This window comes from Miscanthus floridulus, chromosome 15 (genome assembly GCF_019320115.1).
Source record: "Miscanthus floridulus cultivar M001 chromosome 15, ASM1932011v1, whole genome shotgun sequence".
Taxonomy (NCBI): Eukaryota; Viridiplantae; Streptophyta; class Magnoliopsida; order Poales; family Poaceae; genus Miscanthus; species Miscanthus floridulus.
Genome location: NC_089594.1, coordinates 21,988,116 through 22,008,854, shown reverse-complemented (window position 1 = coordinate 22,008,854; position 20,739 = coordinate 21,988,116). Strand labels below are relative to the sequence as shown.

At 45.3% G+C, this 20,739-nt stretch overlaps 2 protein-coding genes across 4 annotated transcripts; one reads left to right on the top strand and one right to left on the bottom strand.

Moving 5' to 3' along the window:
• The first annotated feature begins 118 nt into the window (after positions 1-118).
• Positions 119-1,047, top strand: LOC136506664 (dehydrin Rab16B-like). Its single transcript, XM_066501558.1, has 2 exons — positions 119-348; positions 542-1,047. The coding sequence occupies exons 1-2, from the start codon at positions 187-189 to the stop codon at positions 803-805; spliced, it is 426 nt and encodes a 141-aa protein (XP_066357655.1). The 5' UTR covers positions 119-186; the 3' UTR covers positions 806-1,047.
• A 5,755-nt stretch (positions 1,048-6,802) lies between these two features.
• LOC136506662 (protein IQ-DOMAIN 14-like) lies at positions 6,803-18,914 on the bottom strand. 3 transcript variants are annotated; one of them, XM_066501553.1, is made up of 6 exons: positions 18,777-18,914; positions 18,128-18,366; positions 8,159-8,381; positions 7,518-7,986; positions 7,217-7,451; positions 6,803-7,138 (listed from the first exon to the last, which is right to left on the bottom strand). In XM_066501553.1, exons 4-6 carry the CDS (start codon positions 7,804-7,806, stop codon positions 6,994-6,996), a joined length of 669 nt encoding a protein of 222 aa, XP_066357650.1. In that variant the 5' UTR covers positions 7,807-7,986; positions 8,159-8,381; positions 18,128-18,366; positions 18,777-18,914; the 3' UTR covers positions 6,803-6,993. The 3 variants fall into 3 exon arrangements, with proteins under 3 accessions (XP_066357650.1, XP_066357653.1, XP_066357651.1); XM_066501556.1 differs by having other exon boundaries at positions 7,217-7,445; positions 7,518-8,381; XM_066501554.1 differs by lacking the exons at positions 18,128-18,366; positions 18,777-18,914 and adding an exon at positions 8,487-8,695 and having other exon boundaries at positions 7,518-8,381.
• Positions 18,915-20,739: the final 1,825 nt, after the last annotated feature.

Here is a 20,739-nt window from a genome sequence, read left to right as displayed (position 1 = left end):
ACACATATCCACTCTTGGTTGATGTCCCAAAACCACTCTCTAATTCTCGCTGCAGTATAAAATGCTGCCTGGGGCTGCACCACAATTCGATCACACTCCAAGAACAACAAAGCTCGTGGCACTAGTACTAGTAGACTTGAAAACAAGTGTGATAGCAGGCCAGAGAGAAAATCAACGAGTGATAGCATGGAGCACCAGGGGCAGCACGACCACGCCACTGTCATGGCAGGCCATGGTGAGGCCAGTGCAGGCGGGCAGGCGTTCCAGCCCGCCGCTGCTGAGGAGCACAGGAGCCGCGGTATCCTTCATCGCTCCGGAAGCTCCAGCTCCAGCTCCAGCTCCAGCTCGGTATATATGCTTCTTTTGTTTCCCATATAGAATACAATATATATATATATATATATATATATATATATATATATATATATATATATATATATATATATATATATAATCCATCGCGTACATGCATGTGCACTGACTGATTGAGTGACTGTCATCTGTAATAACTTGATCTTTGCCGATCATACCGTACGTGCAGTCATCCGAGGACGACGGCATGGGCGGTCGGAGGAAGAAGGGGCTAAAGGAGAAGATCAAGGAGAAGCTCCCCGGCGGCCACAAGGACAACCAGCAGAACCAGGCGGCGGCAGCGACGGGTGGAGCTGGAGCCTACGGGCAGCAGGGGCACGCTGGCGTGACCGGCGGAGCAGGGGCTCATGGAACCGATGGCACCGCCGGCCATGGCGAAGAGAAGAAGGGTCTCATGGACAAGATCAAGGAGAAGCTTCCTGGCCACCACTGAGCTACTCCCTCTTGATATCCTACTTTCGAACGAAGTTGTGCTGCACCATATGGAACCTTTGTCGAATAATGGGAGCTGAACGCACATCAAAACCTTGAATTGTCCTCCAGCGCGATTTTATTTTTACCTGGGGTGCTCTGTATTGTCTTGTCTGGATGGCCGTATATCTGTGTACGTCTGATTGTGTACGTGTTCGTTGTATTGTTCTGCATTCGATCACATGATATAATAATTATACCACATGTCTATACGATTTCCATGCCCATGCGCATTGGTTGTCTACCTATATAGTACCGAGTAAATTTCACCGGCGGTTCGCACTCTTAAATTGCATATTTAGCTTTCTAAACCTATCCCGAGTTTTTATCGAGGTCCCGGTACTTTTAAATTGCACATTTAGCTCTCTAAACTATTTTTAGTTCTGGTCCCGGTACTTAAAAATTGCACATTTAGCTCCCTGAATTTGTCCTAAGTTCTCACCTAGTCCCGAATTACATGTTTAGCTCCCGGCGACGGTCGCTCGCCGCGCCTGCTCGCCCTACTCGCTCGGTTGTGCTGCCACTCCCGCTCGCCGCCGCGAAGGCTGCTGCTGTGCTCGCCGACGCACAGGACACTGTCGCGCGGAGCCGCGAAGGCCGCTGCCTGCGGTCACCGTCGCGAAGGCTGCAGCTCGTGGTCGCTGTCACCTAGACACGCAGTCATCCTCCTATAGGCCACCTCGCCGGGTCGCCGTCCACACAGGCCATCTCCCCGCGCCGTCGTCTGTCCAGGTTGTGCTTGTCGTGCCACTGTCCTCCGAGGCCTAGGCCGGCCGGAGGATGTGACGCGTATACTGGGACCTAGATGAGAACTTAGGATAAGTTTAGGGAGCTAAATATACAATTCTAAAGTACTGGGACTTGGATGAGAACTTAGAAAAAGTTTAGGGAGCTAAATGTGCAATTTGAAATTACCAAGACCTGGATAAGAACTTGGAACAAGTTTAGAGAACTAAATGTGTAATATGAGAGTACCGAGACCTAGATGAAAAACCGGGACCAGGATAAAAACTCGGAACAAGGTTGAGGACCACCAGTGAAATTTACCCTATAGTAAGTATATATGGATTGCAATCCTTTTCTCTCGTGTGAATCGACGTGAACTGAACCGACAGCAAAAGGTGCCTAAGGGTGAAAGTGATTCTAATATTTTTCTTGATATATGTTCGTCTAAAAAGGTTCAAAAGCAAAATCGATATTCTCTATATGAATATAGACATTGCTATATTAGCTATACCATATCTTAATTCAAATACTCAAAATCAGATCTGGTTATTACGTAAATAAGATAGATATGGCCACCGACAATTTTGCATTGTCTCTCGACTAGACGATCCATGTAAAAAGTGGCTTATCTTATATAAGTCCCCCGATCCCACTAAAAAAATGTTCATTTCTTAAAATATTCCATATATGTAGGGGGAAACCGAGGAAGGGGGATAGATCTATCCTGATGGTAGCAAGAGTAACAATACAGTCTATAATGCTACGTCAACAGGTATAGTAAAAAAAATACTACGTAAAGAAAAGGGGGCATGAAATATCCATAGTGGATGCGTCGGATGGACGCCAAGTGATTGATATTATACCTCCCGGGCCAGAACTTCTTATTTCAGAGGGGGATCAATCAAGCTTGATCAACAATTAACAAGCAATCCTAATGTAGGAAAACAATCCAATAATGTGAAGTGACGAAATTACGCCAGGTCGGCAAGCATCGGCAGAAGCATGGCAAGCCGGCGCCGATACAGTCCTAGCCATTCAACTATTATAGAAAAATCATGCCCCCATTAACAAAATAAAAGTGTAGATTTTGGGATAATAATTTTTTTTCTCAATCACGCAAAAGATTTGCGCGTTTTTGTATTAAGTAGAAGAATAGTTTGTTACATCTCGGGTGGTTTACAAGATTAACACTGAGCGCACCCACCCTGCTCAGCTTCTTCTCTAACCTATTACTCGCTCAATTAAACAACCTAGGTGCTTCGCACCGGCCTGGACCCATAGCTCTGCCTGAAGTTTGATGGTTGCCTTGATCGCCGGAATCTGTGTGGCTGCTCCACGAAAACAACGCGCATTACGTTCTTTCCAGATTTCCCAAGCGATTAGCGCGAACATGGAGTCTGCGCCTCTTGCAAATGACGCTGGCCAAAGAGCTCTCCAGGTCTGCCACCAGTCGACAATGGCGCCGGCTGGTTGCTCGGTCAGAGTTGCCCCAAGCGCCGTGGCTGCCTCGAACCACAACTGCCTGGCGAAGGAACATTCGACGATGATGTGATCAATGGTTTCCGGTTCCTGATCGCACAGGAAGCAGGTGTCGTGTGCATCGAGCCCATGCTTCCGTCGTCTGTCCGCTGTCCATTGTCGGTGGCGAACCGCCAGCCAGAGAAACAGCTTGACCTTGAGCGGCGCCCACACCTCCCAAATCCTGACGCAACCCAGAATGGGGTGAGAACCGAGATGTAATGCCTGATAAGCCGATCGGACCGAGAAGCTTCCGTCAGACTCCCATCGCCAGACGAGGCGGTCCGGTGCGTCCGTGAGGACGATGTCCTCAATCGCGTGCCAGACCTGCAAGTATTCCGCGGCTGCTGGGGCAGTTACTCCGCCGGATATGGTGCGCACCCAATGCCTGTCCGTGAGTGCTTCCACCACCGTTAGCCTGCAGATGACTCGTTTGGGGACAAAGTGCATCAAGGTGGGCGCCATTGCTCTGATTGACACCCCATGAACCCAGCTGTCTTGCCAGAACAGAGTATTCCGGCCATTGCCGATGATTGTGTAAGTTGATGCTTGGAAGAAGGACCTCGCTTCATTAGATTGCTGCAGTGGCAGCGATGTCCAAGCTCTATCGGCGTCAGTCTTCTGAAGCCACAGCCACTTTGCTTCGAATGCCATTGCCTGGAGTTTCAGGTCTGTGATTCCCAGCCCCCCGAGCTTTTTTGGCCGTGTGCACGTCTTCCAGGCCACCATGCATTTCCCCTTGACATCGCCGTTACTTCCGGTCCATAGGAATCGTCTACAGATTGAGTCGATCTCTGCCCGTGCCCATGGAGGCAGACCATAAGCTATCATGCAGTAGACGGGGATTGCGGTCAGCACCGATTTTACCCATATCAGCCTCCCACTTCTGGCCATGAGGGGGCCGTGGCATGCAGGCAGTCTCCGCGCGACGGCATCCACTGTCTTCCGGACGTGTTCTTTGGGCAGCTTGGTTGTGCTTAGGGGCAGCCAGAGATAGTTATTCAAGTTTATAAAAAATAATATCAATATTTATACTCTAAATAAATTTAATATAAAAATATTGGAAGCAGCTAACGCGTGCCGTGCGTCCTTTAAACCTCCAGCACACACACTCTAATCTAAATAAGAAAAATATAAAAACTATGTTTTCCATTCTGGGCAGATGGGGCAAGCACCAGCTGTGTCCGTACAGGAAAGGTTGTAACGTGCATACCCACTGCGCTTTCTTGCCCATTTCAAAACGCAAACAAGGTTCTGGAACACTGTCGCCACCATCAGCAAAAGTTATTAATTCATCCAAAATAGAGGCAAGACGATTCATCCAAAATAGCAGCACATCGATGAGAACAGATAGTACTACGGTTTCCATTGCATAAGCAAATCGGATCCTTATAGATACTAAGCAATTAGATTATTTTGCATAAACAATTTAATAGTAGTGCAGTTCCGCAGATAATAATCCAGGTACCTAGTGCAATTCAATAGTAGTGCAGTTCCTACTGTATAAGGTTCTATCAAAACACAGGTCTATATAGATCCCACTCAAAAAAACAATGCAGGAACATCTGCCATGTAATGACCACAACCAGCTAGCTTCCGTCGTTCCCATCATGACGACAGCTGCTGCGGCCGCCACCGCCTTGGCCACACCGTTCCCCGCTTTTGCTCATCACCATCACCAGCTCTTTGAATTTCACAACATATTCTTGGTGGGTTAATTGGAGGGTTCCACCATCCACGAAAGAAATATAGAAGAAGTCATTCTCATGCATAAACACTTAATATTTTAACTTTTAGCAAATTTGCACTGTTCAACTCAGACTTCTGTCCCATAGGAGAGCTGAACGAAAAGGATGAGTCCAGCATGTGTCATGGTAGTACACCGCATTGTCATATATTGAGCAAATTTAATATGCTGCAAATGGCACCACCTAAACTCCAAAATATTATTCAAAGAACAAGCATAGAGTATTGATTAGAGCTTAAAATGCCTTGCTTATCATGTTATTAGATCACACAGCCGACACAGTAACTGTCACAAGCATGATCCACGTATTTTCTTTGTTCAAAAAGGTTACCGGCCTCTTCATGCTACGGATGTTTCCCTATCCCAAATTGCAACCGGTAGTTGGTTCGATACAAAAAGGTATTTAATTAAGTGCACATCACATATGTTGTTTTTGGTGACATTTAAAAAGACTTTAGCAGGTTGAGTGAAGTATAATCTTTTTATTGGTATGTTTTGATAGTAAACCCGGTGAAGTTGGCTATAGGTTCTTCTAGCCTTATGTTCATTATTTCTTCTGAATTGAGTTTCAGGACAAAGAACATGTTGAAGAAGTTGACCAGAAATCATGTTGTAACCATGCCGAGATCATTGCACATGATATCGTTCTTGTTTGCTAAGCATAACTGTGAACTTTGAAACATTTTGCGGCTATCAAGGTAGGTTGTTCCCTTGAATAGGGGATTTCTATTTTTTTTGCCACTATAATGGTGGCGCACTCTCCGTTTGCCAGCTTTGGAACGACAACTACAAAAATGTCCCGGGAAACAGTAGCTCGCCTAATATTTTGCCATTTTGGCTGACGTGGCAAGCCAGACCAGCCAGCCAGCGTAGCAATGGAGAGTTGACCCGTGAAGACCGACGCCAAAAGACCAGCCTGCCCTCGCCTTCTCTCACTTAACGCACGTTGTCTCCCTCCCATCTGCTCAGTCGCATCCCTCTCCCACATCCTCTTCTTCCAGGCTCTTTTCTTCCTCACTTGGTCGCCGACGCCCCTCCCAACCCTAGCCGCCATGTCCCGTCATGCAAGCTCGTCGACGCGCATCAGGCGCCCGTGGCTACCGGACACGATAGGGGAGTACCCACTCGGGAGACACACGAGGCTCCCCCTTATCATGTGCGATGAGTGTGGGCTGCAGAGGGTGCTGGAGCTCGTGGCCCAAACAGATGACAATGGAAACAAGGGGCGTGTCTTCTTCAAGTGCCCCAGGAACATGCAAGGGGTAACCCACTATTTTTGTTTCGATTTGTTCATGATTTGGACTCGATCGGTCAGTTATGATGGTGTGTGCATGTGTTTAGGTTCTAGTCAAGTGTGGCTTTTTTGAGTGGCAGCTAGATTACTTGGGCCTGTTGGTGGACACGGGGAAGATTGTGATGAATCTTGGATAAGTTCAAGCAGCAGTTGAGGAAGAATTGTCACAAAAATAGCTTATAATTGTCACATAAGGTCTTTAATGACGGGCCTTCTATGACAAGAGATAAACGTCTAATTGTCATAGAAGGCCTCATCTCTTGTAGTCGAAGCTGATTCAAGTGCAGTGGTTCGTGTGGAGAACAACTCAATGGAGGTGAAGCTAGATGCTTTGGTTGGTGCAGTGAAGACTTTGAGCTTGGTCATTGGTGTTGGTGTAGCTGTTGGAGTTATGTATGTAATGAAGTAGTTCTTGTTGTCTTTTAGTTAAACTTGAGGTGAACCTGGATGCTTTAGTTGAACCTGTAGTTTGTAATTGAACTGTGTGTTTGTTGGACCGAGCAGTGGGCATGTATCTCTAAAATGTTGAATGGTTAATGCAAGGGAATGTTGTTTTTGTTATTGCACTTGTACATGACATCCTAAATCCTCACAAAAAGAGCACTGATATAGCATTACAAATAAGATAAAACCAACAGCAACATAACAGGTTGTTCAGGCAGGCATAGAAGGCAATATAACAGGTTGTTCAGGCTGAGTACATGCCACAACCATAGACAAGTCATTACAAGTTTTCAGAGGCCTAGAAGGCAATACTACCATAACAGGTTGTTTAGGCCTAGAAGGCAATACATTACAATACCATATGTCCCAAAATATGCATCACAATCACAAAGCTAAGCTTTCTTGATTGCTGCCCTTGTTCTCAGGTCCCCTTGGCAGGTGATTTCTTTATCTTTGTGGCCAGCTTCTTTCTTGGGGTCAACTTCTTAGCTGGTGCAGATTTTGGTGGGTGCTCAGCCTCTGCAATGATCATTTCTAAGGGCTGGGGAGGTTCCAAGTCCAACATCCTGCATTTCAAAGTGGATTAGTGACATGTTGCCAAGTTCATGAGTTATGTAGACATAATTTAGGTAGTCACAATGTACCTTGTTGCTGCTTCTGCTGCCTCTCTTTCCTTCTTTGCTGCTACCCTTGTTCTAGGTGTCATTGGTGATGGTGCTAGGGCTGCCCTTTTTCTTGGGGTCCTTGGTGAAGGTGCCTGTGCAGCTGTTTCAGGCTCAGGAGCCGCTGGTGGATTTGGGGAAGGTGGTGCAGTTTCAGTGTCCATGTCATCACCCTGGCCCTTTCTTTGACTTTGTCTTCCTTGTCCTCTTCCTGCAACTACATTTAGTTAGTAAAAAAATGTGGCAAATTCAGCAAGGTGTGTAGCTTAGGTTAGTAAGTTACCTTTTTTGGTGACACTTAGTGGGCACCTCCAACTAGTCCTCCTATGGCCTAATTCACCACAGCCCTTGCAAGTAACTTGCCTTGTGGCTTTACCACTTCTCTCTAGGCATCCTAGAATCCTCTTTTTCCTTTGCCTCCCAAGTCCTCTTTCCTTCCCAATTGGTGGAAGAAGCTTGAACCCCTTGTCAACTGTTGACCACTGGCTCTTATCAGTGATGACAGGAATCATTCCATCATAGGCTGCTTGGAACTTGTGCACTGAGTAGGCCACATCCACATAGTTCTCCATGTTTACTTGCCTTTCAGTTGTTATGACTGCCAGTGCATGTGGACATGGCTTGCCACTCACTTTCCACTGACGGCAAATGCAATTAGGTACAACCAATTATGGCCATCTATTGCATTGGCTACAGGCATGTGGCCATTCCACTCACCATTTAGAGCAGTTGAATCTACACTAATATATGGTCTGCAGCCATTTATAAATCCATCTAAGCTTGCTTTGAAGGAACAAAAAAATCTACTGAAATGTACTTTGCCATCCACATTAAGGGTATCTATCTCAACTACACTACCAGGGTCCCTAAGCTCGATCTCAGCCTTGAATCTGAACAAACTATCGAAATAGTCATCCCACTTACCAAATAATTTATCTGCAGCCCTCTGTCTCCCATAAAATACAGTCTGATATGCCATCTTGATGTTGTACTTCCTCTCTAACTCTTTCTGCACAGCCTTGGGACCTATCTAAGGATTATCCTTCAAATGTGGGATAGCCCTCTTTGCAATCCATGCCTGGGATGCCATCCTACCAAGAACTCTGCTTTTTGAAGGACACTTGTGGACCACCTTATTGATCTGGATCTGCATAGACATGAAAAATAGTTAGAAATAGTCAAGATAAGAACATATCCTACATACATATAAGACAAAGAAAGATACATCAACGTGACAAAGAAGTGTTAGTACCCTGGCACTGCCATCAATCTGTGTCCTGGCTCTTATTATCCATGGACAACCCTTGGATCTGCAATAGCCTCTAAACCTCTCCTTGTCAGACTTCTCTGTCCCCAATTCAAACTCCTTCCTAATTGAAAGGATCAAGATGCCCAAGAGGGGGGGTGAATTGGGCTAATTCTAAATTTTCTTGCAATAATCAAATCCTACGGATAGCCCAATTAACCCCTTGTGCCTAGAAAAGTGTTTCTATCAAAACTAACGCACAACGGACTTGCAAACCTATGTTCCAAACTTACTCTAGCATGCAATTCTATGGATGTAAAAACAAGTATTGAATTGCTCAAAGTAAATACTCAAAGTAAATGCTCAAATTAAATAGAGAGAGAGGAACGCGGCGATGTTTTGCCGAGGTATCGGAGAGTCGCCACTCCCCACTAGTCCTCGTTGGAGCACCCGTGCAAGGGTGTAGCTCCCCCTTGATCCGCGCAAGGATCAAGTGCTCTCTACGGGTTGATTCTTCGATAGTCCGTCGCGGCGAATCTCCCAAAGCCGCTCACAACTTGAGTTGGGTCACCCACAAGCTCCGCCGGGTGATCACCAAGCTCCCAATCACCACCAAGCCATCTAGGTGATGACGATCACCAAGAGTAACAAGCACGAACTCTCACTTGACCACGCGAAGCCTAATGAGAAGATGGATGCACACTTTGCTACTCTTGATTCACTAATGAGGCTACTCTCTTGGATTCTCAAATCTCAATCACCTCACTAGGACCTTGCTCTTCTTGGCACTCACAAACGTGTTTCTCAATTGTTGGAATGAGCAAAAGTGACTCCACACACGAGTGGAGCTTCTATTTATAAGACAGCCTAAAAAACGAACCGTTATGAGCTTCTGCGGGGTGACCGGACGCTCCGGTCGTGTTGACCGGATGCTCCGGTCAGTTCAACCCGCGAACCAGTGGAAATGTGTTGACCGGACGCTGGCAGGGTCTGGTCACCACTGACCGGACGCGTCCGGTCGCATGAAACCCTCACTGGATGCTTACTGGACTCGACCGGACGCTGAACCCTCAGGGTCCGGTCAGTACTGACTAGACGCGTCCGGTCACAGATTCCCTTCTCTGGAACCTTACTGGAGTTGACCGGATGCTGCCTCTCAGCGTCCGGTCACTTGACCTCTACAGCGTCCGGTCGCACTGAACACTGTCTCTTGATCAAATGAACTGACCGGACCCTGCGGCCAGCGTCCGGTCACACTGGAGCCAGCGTCCGGTCAGCATTTAACCCTCCATTCACTTCCAACTCTCGATCATATGTGAATGAAGTTTGCTCCAAAGGATCTTAGGCACTCATAGGAGCTACCTAGAGCTAGTTTTAACAAGTGTGCACCACACCTAACTCACTAGACTCAACTAGGTCAAGCTACCCGTTCATACCCCCCTTAATAGTACGGCCAAAGGAAAAACAAAGTCCTAAACTACTCTAAGTGTCACTCCAACTCCAATTGACACTTAGAACTAGTCATCCTTAACCTTGTCGTCAATCCTTTGAAAACCGAAACGATTTCCATCGTAGGGGCATGACCACCTCGATTGCCCAATCGATCTCCATTACCATGACCTAACTTAATTGCCTCTACAAAACACACGTTAGTCATAGTAATATTGTATTGACATTAATCACCGAAATCCAACTAGGGGCCTAGATGCTTTCAATCTCCCCCTTTTTGGTGATTGATGACAATACCACCTCGAGTATGTAAAAGTGTGAGGTTTTTGACGGGCTTGGTTCATATAAGCTTTTGTCAATAAGAACAAAAGAGTTAGGCAAGCTTATATGACCCAAGCCAACACAACGTACTCAAAGGATATGAATTAAGCATGAGTACAAGTAACAAAACTCATTTGCATCGAAGTATAAACGCGGAAGCAAAAGCAAATGAGCATAACACAAGTGATATGACATAAATAATTCAAAGTAGAAAGCTCACATGTCATATATCACAAACATGTAGATAGCACTATCACATAGATATAATAATATGCATGAAAGTAACACACGAATGCATAATAGTAATAGTGTATCACACAAATAGAACTCCAAATGTATATAATAAGCTACTACTAGATAACTAGCTCCCCCTAAATCTCGCTCCCCTTGAGTCTACATACTCGAACCCTCTCCCCCTTTGGCGTCAAACACCAAAACCTAAGGGTCGGTCGGCAGGGCTGCAGCGGACGAGCCGGGCGCTGAAGTACGTGGAGCAAGATGAAACTGGGCGCCATCATCATTTGACCCTGAGCTCTGAACTAACTGACCCTCTATGGCAGGAAGTGTCGCTGAAGTGGTCTGGGTCTGAGCTGGGGCAGGTGCTGCCTGTGATGCTGCTAGGACGTCTGTCGTAGGATCTGATGAGGCGACAGGCGAGGGGAGCCTCTGAGTAGTCATGACAACTGGAGCTGCTGTAGAAGGACCGGTAGTATGCATATGAGGAGGTGTAGGCATGCCGGTCAACTCGCTGAAGGATGCTCCAAGACTCCTGGAGACTGACGTGTCAGGCACGAATAGCGAGGGTGACTGCTCCGGTGAGAAACCCATGTGATATGGAGTGAACTGCGGGGCAACCACTGGTGAGGACAACCACTGGGACACCTGAACTATAGGTGAAGCAAATGGAGCTAGAGGCTGTCCCTGACTCTGAAGCCCACTGGGCTGTACTGCTGGAGTCGTCGAAGTGGTGGCAGGTGGAGCAAGCTAGGGCGAAAGCTGTGGCTATGGGGCCCCAAGTGCTGCGACGACATGCTGCATAAATCCCATGAGCTATTGCTGCATAAGTAACTGCTGGTGCTAAAGGAGCTACTGCTGCCGCTGGAACTTGTCCTGACGAGCCTAAAACTATGCAAAGTTGGCAGCTGTCTCCTGAGCCTATCGTGCCTGCTCCCGCTGCATCCACTGCATCCGCTCAAGAATGGCAATCAATGCGGGGTCCGTTTGAGGTGCAGGTGGTGCTGAGCTGGAACTGCCGGCCTCTACATCATGTCTGCGTGGAGGCATCTGAGGAATCGACTGATAGTCATCATCTGAACTATCACTGGACTCGGTCATCCCCTGCTGTGCCTCAAGCTGCTCCTCCTCTGTAGCGGCTATGCCTCTAATGATCTTGTCCTGCTGAGCTGCTGACTCGGGAACATCTGGACGACGATTGGGCTGAGCGAGTGTCTGTGGAGTGCTGTGTCTGATCCTCTGTGCCATGTTATATGCTGGAAACTCTATGATGGCACCTCTGTACTCTGCAACCATCTTAGGGGTCCGAACCTGCACTGACTGAAGCATCAGGAAAGTGATCCAATGTGCATACGGAAGCTGCCTGTGACCCTTGAAGCCCTCAGCAATAGTATCCTCCATCTCTGATAGAAGGAGGTCCCAAATGTCGAACACGGTCTGCTGCATCAGGGCGTTGAGGAGCCAGAGCTGTAAGCGAGTCAGACCCTCCCTGTATCCCAGCCTAGGAAGCAGTGTCCTCCTGATAATGGCCTCTAGCACTCGCATTGTAGGAGTCAGGTTACTCGGGTTCCTACTCGACCCCTCACCAAAGGGCTCCTTGAAGCAATGTCGCACCAGATCTGTAGGGGGCACCATCCCTCCATGAGGACGCCTGGGAGGCTCATGCTATCCATAGCATACCTCATGCAATTTGACAGGCTGATCCTGTAGCCTCAGTATCTCCTAGGCCCTGAAACTCATCACCCAGTAATCTCTGTCGTTGAATGCAAAGTGAATGAAGTTGTGATGCGGATCAACGTAGAGTGAAGCATAAAACTGTCAGACCCAAGATGGTACATATACTCCTATCCGGCCAATCAGATTTGCGAGCCCCGGCAAATATGACAAGTAGGGGCGGATGTGCTCTCCGGCTGCTGCCACAATAGACTCTAAACTGCAGACTCTTTGAGATCTGAACACTGCCCCACTATTTAGATATGCGTTGTAGAAGTCTTCCTGGAGCGGTGTATAGAAACCCTCTGCTGCTCTCTCATCCCTCCTCGGAGGGAACCACACATCGAACTCAACAAACCTCAGCTGGCGAACCTGTCTAGCTGTGGCAGCCCTCAAGTCAAGGTGTACCACTGGAGGTGGACCCTGTGGTCTAGGCGGAGGGCATGAACCCTTGCGCTATGTAGCTAGCCTCGCTGGAACTGTAGCACTGGTACGACCAAAGCGGCGAAGCTGGGGTGCCAGCTCGGTCTCCTCGGCCTACTAGCCCTCCTGAGTCTCCTGAGCTGGTTGAGGCTCTGCTGGTGGGGGGCTGCTGCTGTTGAAGGAGAGGAATGATGCCTTGGAACAAACAAATAAGAAATTGAATGAGAATAATGAGATTCTCATTGAGGAAAATGGTGTTAATCGTCAGCTTATGCTGGTAATAAGCAATCCTTTTCATTTACCAGTTTATTGATCATATGCATTGATCCAACGTGCTTACACATAAATTTCAGACAATTTTTGAAGATCTGAACAAGCAACCTCCTGCTGATCTAATGAACCGTCTAGCAAATCTTGATGTCCGTCGTCATCAGGTAAATGTGGTACTATTCACAAATCTGAGCCTGTTTTCACAAAAATAGTTAGTAATCTAAACAAACATAGCCCACTGTATAATCTCTTTTTACTTGAAGACTGAAACATTTCAAACATACTTGATCTTTTTTAGGTCTCTGAATCATCACATGCTGCCACTCACTCACTTGAAATGCTTAGCAATGACAATGACATAGTCACTGATGATGATGATGAAGATTACAATGAGATGGATGACAGTAACAGCTACGATGACAACAGCAGTATCAGTGATGACTTTGATGAAGATGATAGCGGAGGTAGTGAAGGTGACAACATAAGCAACAACCATGAAGAAGAGGATGGCGACCATACCGACGGGGCTGATATCAGTGATAACTGATGCAATGGATGTGATTGGAACCTGACCATTGCTAACCTTTTGGCTTCTTTTGCTAATCATCCATCCTTGGTGCTGTAGTATGTGTATGTGCTGGCTTTTGGCTTCTTTTGCTAACCAGGCATCCTTTCTGTTGTAGTAACTAGTAAGTATATATATATATGTGCTGGAAGGTTTTCGTGTGTCTATTATCGTGAGAGTTTTTGCGTGACGGTGTACCCTCACGAATTATTTTCGTGAGAGTAAAAGTATATTTCGTGACGTGATTTGCACTCTCACGAAATCTCTGGATTCTGGTAGTGCAGTCCAATTGAAGATTTCATCTCACTGTTTTCAAAACTCCCATGTATTGGAAATAGTGTGGAAAAGTTTTATTCCATTAAACTCTTTTCATCATATGAAACTTTTATCATATCTCATCTCTCTATTAATACAATGCCACACCAGCTTATAAAATGCTCATGAAACTCTCATGAAACCCTGATCTGCCATTCACGCTGACTTCAAGCAAAACCAACGAAAAAACACTATTTTGTTTGCACTGCTCAATAATGAATATACAAGACCCTAGTCGACTTTGATGATGAACCTATGTCGATTCCGCCTAGATTCACCCTCTCCCCCCCTATCTAGACATGTGTTGTCAATGTTGTATATATATACGATGAAGAACACATCTTTAACGATGTTTTACCATTGACTGCTTGTCATGAGGGTACCTGGGACGATGATTTGTTTGGAGGGGTATCGACGTATGTAGGAACTCGATGGTGAACGCAGGGAGACAACGATTTATACTGGTTCGGCATGCCACAAAATCACGGCGCCCTATGTCCAGTCTGGGGTAGATAATATATTACGCGCTGCGCTATCTGTAGTATTCTTTCTATCTTTCTCTATGATCTCATCTATCTGTTCTCTTATTCTGTTGGGGTCGTATGTTGAGGTTGTACCGATCTAGAGAGCCATGCCCTCCTTTATATAGTCCAGGAGACAAGAGTCCTAGTCGGTTACAAAGTAGAAGTCCTAATAGGATTACATAGTAGCAATGCTACTAGGATTACGTATGGGAAATCCTAGTTGGACTAAATATTATCTCTTCTATGTGGGCTGTCCCGTGGGTCCCGTACCGACAAGCCCCCAAGCATTTCATGGTTGAGCTCCAGGAACTTCCTTGTTCTTTTCGATCTTCATCTTCGAGTTCTTGTATCTATTCTGGGTTCTTCTGTAGTGACTTGAGATGGTCTTCTTTTATTTGGTTGGTTCACCTTGATTGACGTGCACTTTCTCCCCCGAGCCTCTTGCTTTTTGTGATGAAAAAGCTGGAGGGTCCTTTTGGTCTATTCTCTCTGGGTTCTTTCTTTAGTGAGTGTAGCCCCCGAGCCTCTTGCTTCTTGGGTGTCCAGAATCTGTCCTTGAGAAAAAGTTTGAGGGTTTTCTTTTTGAGGATATGTATCATGTAGCCCCTAAGCCTGTGTCCGAGTACTTGTAATTACAGATAAGTTTTTGATCCATCTGAGTTGTTTCTGGACTTTTTCGACCCTTGACGCGCTTCATCTGGGTTGTTTCTGAACTTGTTTAATCCTTAATGCACCTTTGTTTGGGCTGTTTTGTTCAATCCGGGTTGCTTCTGCACTTGTCTCATCCTTGACGCACCTCGTCTAGGTTGTTTTTTATCAACCTGGGTTCTTTCTGAACTTTTCTGATTTTTGACGCACAACGTCTTGGTTGTTTTGTTCAATCAAAGTTCTTTCTAAACTTGTCCAATCCTTAACGCACCTCGTCTGGGTTGTTTTTTTATCATCCCGGGTTCTTTCTAAACTTATCTGTAATTTTGACACACCTCGTCTGGGTTGTTTTTTGATCAACCTGGGTTCTTTCTGAACTTGTCTGATCCTTGACGCATCTTGTCTGGGTTGTTTTTTACCTATCCAGGTTCTTTCTGAACTTGTCTGATCCTTGGCGCACCTCGTCTAGGTTGTTTTTTGACCAGCCTGGGTTCTTTTTGAAATTGTCTGATTTGTTGGTTGAGTAAGGTAGCTCTCGGGAGCGTGTCCTTCCCAATGGCATGGTACAGATGTAGCCCCTGCATGTTAAATTTAAAAATATGCTATAATTGACATTCTAGATAGAAAGTCAGGAGCATGTCCTATATATGAATAAATAATCAGGGGTGGGCCCTGGTACTATGAAATGAATGTAAAAATTTTCGCGTCTTACTCTTGTTAGGTCATGTAAACTCCTCATGTAGCGTCATGTTACGTTTAAGCACCACGGTCCCTGTTATCGCTGCTCATTTATCGAGACTTAGGCATAGAAGAGCCAAGACTTAACAGATTAAGGCATGCGCTACCCAAGTCCTTTAGCGACCGTTAAGAGAAGACTAGAGCAGTCAGCCTCCGCGAAATAAAAAGAATGTGTCGCGTCTTGCTCTTGTTAGGCCATGTAAACTACCCAGGTAGTGTCCTGATATGTTTAAGCACCTTGGTCCCTGTTATCGCTGCTCATTTATCGATACTTATGCACAAAAGAGCCGAGGCTTCACGGATTAAGGCATGCGCTACCCGAGTACTTTAGCGACCATTAAGAGAAGACTAGAGTGCACGATGCACACCCATTGGGTGTCATCCCGACTACAAGCTCGGAGATGTGGAGTAGTCGTGGATAGTGCGACCACAGAGGCGCACGAAAATTATTCGGAAATATATTAAAAATTAAAATTTAAAGCGTGAATTAGCTTGATTGTAGGCCGAGTTGTCAATCGCCGCAGCTGAGTAGTTCGCGTGGCATTCAAGTAGTTGGCGTAGCATTCAAGTAGATGGAAGCACCTAGGCTTGATAGCTCGCTTGTCGTTTGATGTAGTCGAACAGCCTGATGCAGTCGAACAGTTTGCTTGTGGCTCGGAGTCGATTGTTTGAGACGTGAAATCCCGTCGCAGATTGTCGTTGCTGTGAACACAACGAGTTGTCGACGAGAACCGCTGCGAGTTGCCGACGAGGGCCGACGAGTCGTGATCTTGAGGTCCATCGAGCTCTCGAACGCAACGCACCGAAAATCCTTACCTGGCGCGCCAGCTGTCGATGTAGTATTCTCTTTATCTTTCTCTATCTGATCTCTTCTATCTGTTCTCTTGTTCTGTTAGGCTTGTGTGTTGAGGTTGTGCCAATCTAGGAAGCCCTGCCCTTCTTTATATAGTTCAGGAGGCAAGAATCCTAGTCGGTTACAATGTAGAAGTTCTAATAGGATTATATGATAGCAATGCTACTAGGATTACATATGGAGAATCCTAGTTTGACTAGATCTTCTCTCTTCTATGTGGGGTATCCCGTGGGTCCCTCATCGACAATCTTGGACCATGTTTGGTGTGATTAGTTGCTAATAGTTAGCTAACTAATATACTTTTTAGCTAATACTCCCTATATTCCAAATTATAAGTCGCTTTGATTTTTTTGTTCATCCATTTTTCTATATATCTAAACATATTATTATATTTAGATCCATTGTAAAATGGATATAAAAAAGTCAAAGTAACTTATAATTTGGAACGAACGGAGCATTAGCTAGTTTAGTTGGACCAATGAAATTATTGTTAATTGGGTATTCCACTAGCAATTAGCTAAACCTTTTTTATCCAAGGAGCTAACTATTAGTTTTATAGACCCAAACGTGGTCTAAAAGCATCTCCAATCGTTCTAAAAAAATACTCCCTCCGTACTCGTAAAACATGTCATTTTGGACAAGGTTTGGGTCAACCATTGGGAATATAAATCATCAATACCTTTTAAGTTGTTGAGGTTGCAAATGTGAAAGTTATATAAATGGATTTGTCTTGAAAAATACTTTCATAAAAGTATACATATATCACTTTTCCATAAATATTTTTATAAAAACAAGAGGTCAAAGTTGTGTTTTGAAGACCGTGTCATTGTCCTAAACGACATGTTGTATCAGTACGGAGGGAGTAGTTGGTAAATTAAGGAGTTTTCAAGTGGCTAAAAAAAAGTTGGGAGCACATTTGTTGAGTTTTTACATTAGTTTTCAAAACCACGCTCCTAAAATATAGAAGACAATTTTGAATCATGAACCCCGAACTATTTCTAGATCATCCAAACCGCTTTTATACTTTCTTTCTCTCTTACATGTTTGTATTGAAAACCATGTCCTATTCTTTATTTTTCCCATGTCCTTCCACCTCTATATTGGTAGAACCATATGTGCGCTTATAATTTTCACATGATTGGGTTGATTTTCACAAGTGCGGAAAGATTGGGAGTTGAGATATAGAAGTTGTTGGAGACTAGTTTTTCAATCTTGCAAAAAAAAATATTAGGAGTGGGTTTTGAAAACTCTTGGAGATGCTTCAAGTCTAAGGCCATAAGAGATACGGTATTGTAAGTAGGCTAGCTTGTCAGAGTAAAAACAGGTGTTCACCCATAGGAACACACGTGCACGTTGCTTTTTTTAGAGAGCAGGTGTACATTGCTAGTATACTAAAATTCTAAAAACTTTATGCGGAAAAATGAAACATTTTTTTGTAAATTTAAGCTCTAAGAGCATCTCCAAGAGTTTGTCAAATTTGACTTAGCAAATCTTATGTTTTGCCAACTCTCAAAACCATATGGCAAGTTAAAAAACAGCCCATCTCTAATGGTTTGGTAATTTGGACTTGGCAAAATGAAAAAAGAAGGCTCACAAGTCTTATATTTTTTTGCGGACGGTCTGTGTTCCACGCGCCGTCGCGTGACGCTCTTGTTCCTCGCGCGAAGCCGCCGCCGCCGCGTCGTTCCTTCTTGTTCAACTTTAGAAGTCAGTCCATGGACACGCTGAGTGTCTTGTGTGAGCGGAAAGTTCAGGTCATCCAAACCAGCAAGATCATGATCACCATTCAGAAGAATGTCCGTCAAGAATCCACATCCTTCCATTGCAATGAATCTACAAACAATATTACAAATGAGATCAACACATACGGATGAAAAAATACGGTACCATCAAGTTTACAAATGAGATCAACACATAAGCATGACCATCCGACCTAGCCTCAAACATAGCTACACGATGAGTACCGACAGAAGAACCCTACGTGACCAATCACACCATCAGATCGACATGAATAAACACCGAACAAATAGAGGGCATCAGGACGACATCAAGACCGTGACCATCAGATAGAGGGTAGCAGCACGACCTAGCGACACCATCAGACCTAGCGTCAACCCTAGCTACACGATGACTACCTACAGCTGAAACCTAGCGTACGTGACCATCAGACCATCAGGGACCTATCGTGAACCCTAGCAGATGTCGGCGATGATCAACGAAGAGGAATAGATGGAAGAACGAACCTCAACGATGGAACGGCGCAGATGGGGTTTGTGTTCGTGCGATGGGAAGGAAGAACGGCCAGCCCAGCCACCGGCACCGATGGGGTTTCTGCTCGCGCGAAGGGAAAGAACAACGACTGCGGCGGTCCTGGCTTCACGCGGGATAAAGGCGCGATCGGGAGAAGGAGAAAAGACCGCTTCGTGCGCGCGGGAGAAGGATCGGCGCTGCGCGAAACACCGATGCCAAGTTGCGTTCCAGTTGGCATCTTTACCAAGTTGGGGAGGATATTTGCCAAGTTGCCAAAAATGCCAAGTTCATTTGCCAAATTGTTGGAGAGCACTTTTTCTTGTTTTGCCAAATTTTTGTGGATGCCAAGTTCATTTGCCAAACTCTGACAATCGTCCGGTTTTATAGACTGGCGACTGTTTTTGTTGACGGGCCATTTCGGCCTCACTCGGCCCACATTCACTCTGCTTTCACTTTGGCTTATCAGTTTGCTAGTGACCAGTGTCGCCGGATGTCTCTTCTAAACCCTGCTGCTCCCCTTGCTTAAAACCCTGCTGCTCCCCATCGCGTTGTAGAGTTTCCGTTTTCCTTCTGCTAGATCATACGGTGACTCGTTGAGTGCCATTTTCCTTTTGCCACCTTACTGATCAGAACTAGATGTTCTGCTACGGCTCATTTTCTTCTCGACAGGTTGTGTAGTGCCTTGTGCCAAACAGGGCTGTGAATTACTGGTGTTTGGGTCGTTTCTCGGGCGATCTTTGCACCACTTCGTTTCTTGCATCCCTAGGACATAATACGTCTAAAACACTTTATACTCGTGTTAGTCTTAGACTTGTGTTGTCATCTAAATCACCAATACATAGACTATAGCTTTTTTTTATCTTTCTTTGTTTCTTGAGCTTGTTTGTATCTTAACACTTTTCCTGGTTTAACTAATTTACTGTAGGGGCCTTGGCCCCTCCATAGTTTTAAAAAATGATCCTGAGAACAAACAAACAATAGTAAAATTATGTAAGATGTTTGTACACAACTAGACACAACCACATAGGGGTAAATATTTTTTTCCTTTCATTTTCCAATAGAGTCGCTAAAAAAAGTATTGACACTAATTCGATCACACACCATCAAGTGCATAATTGCAAGGGCCGTACACGATCGAGACACGCAACCGAGGTAGAGGTAGGTATAAATAGCGATGCTGGCTAGGGGTCGGCGAGACTGATCTGATATTTGTCAGGGAGGAGCATAGCAGGAGATGTCTAAGGATCAGCAAGGCAACTTAGAATGCCAGCAAATCTTGTGTACAAAAGTGTTGGACACCAGGAGATTGGAAGAGTTTGAGGATAAAAAAGTGTAGTAGATTGGTTTTCAATTGATCGGAAAGATAGAGATCCCTCAATTAGCCATGATCCTGTCATATAAATAGAGGTGAGTGATCGTATCCTAGTAGAGAATACAAAATTTATTCCACACAGAATTTACAAGATTAATTTCCTGCGAGATAGAGGAGTTGCCAACAAGAAAACTCGAAATAATCTTGGACTACCAAAATCGGCTCAAACCGGTTCTAAAACTGGGGCCGAGGCTTTGCTTTTTTTTTTTTTTTTTGAAATTTGTACAAATGTCCCAAATTTGATCTTCAATATAATTCATTTTTCCAGCTCATTTTTTACTCTCTCGATTATATTTTGGCTGTCACACGTAACACGTCCCTTCTCAATTTGATCTGCAAAACTGGAATATTGGGCTATTGGCCATTGGGCCCTTGCTCACGGAGCTGGCTAAACAGAGTTGTCCAGTATTACGTATCCCAGGACAGCCTAGGCCGCCTGGGGCTTAAGTTCAGAACTGATTACTCACTACTAGGATTAACAACAAAAAGAGGCTTCAGGGCATTACATCCCGCCATCGACCATTGCAGGGCGGTGTCTTTGATCTCCGCTAGCTTGGCATGTGCCGTCTTCCTCTCCTCTCTGA

Bases quoted from the DNA above. Each gene is read 5' to 3' on its own strand.
- LOC136506664 (XM_066501558.1), top strand. From the start codon at position 187: ATGGAGCACCAGGGGCAGCACGACCACGCCACTGTCATGGCAGGCCAT. The intron at 349-541 runs GTATATATGCTT...CCGTACGTGCAG, and splicing joins CCAGCTCCAGCTCCAGCTCG to TCATCCGAGGACGACGGCAT.
- LOC136506662 (XM_066501553.1), bottom strand. From the start codon at position 7,806: ATGGAGAACTATGTGGATGTGGCCTACTCAGTGCACAAGTTCCAAGCA. The intron at 7,452-7,517 runs GTAACTTACTAA...AACTAAATGTAG, and splicing joins ACTAAGTGTCACCAAAAAAG to TTGCAGGAAGAGGACAAGGA. The intron at 7,139-7,216 runs GTACATTGTGAC...TTTGAAATGCAG, and splicing joins GCAGCAGAAGCAGCAACAAG to GATGTTGGACTTGGAACCTC.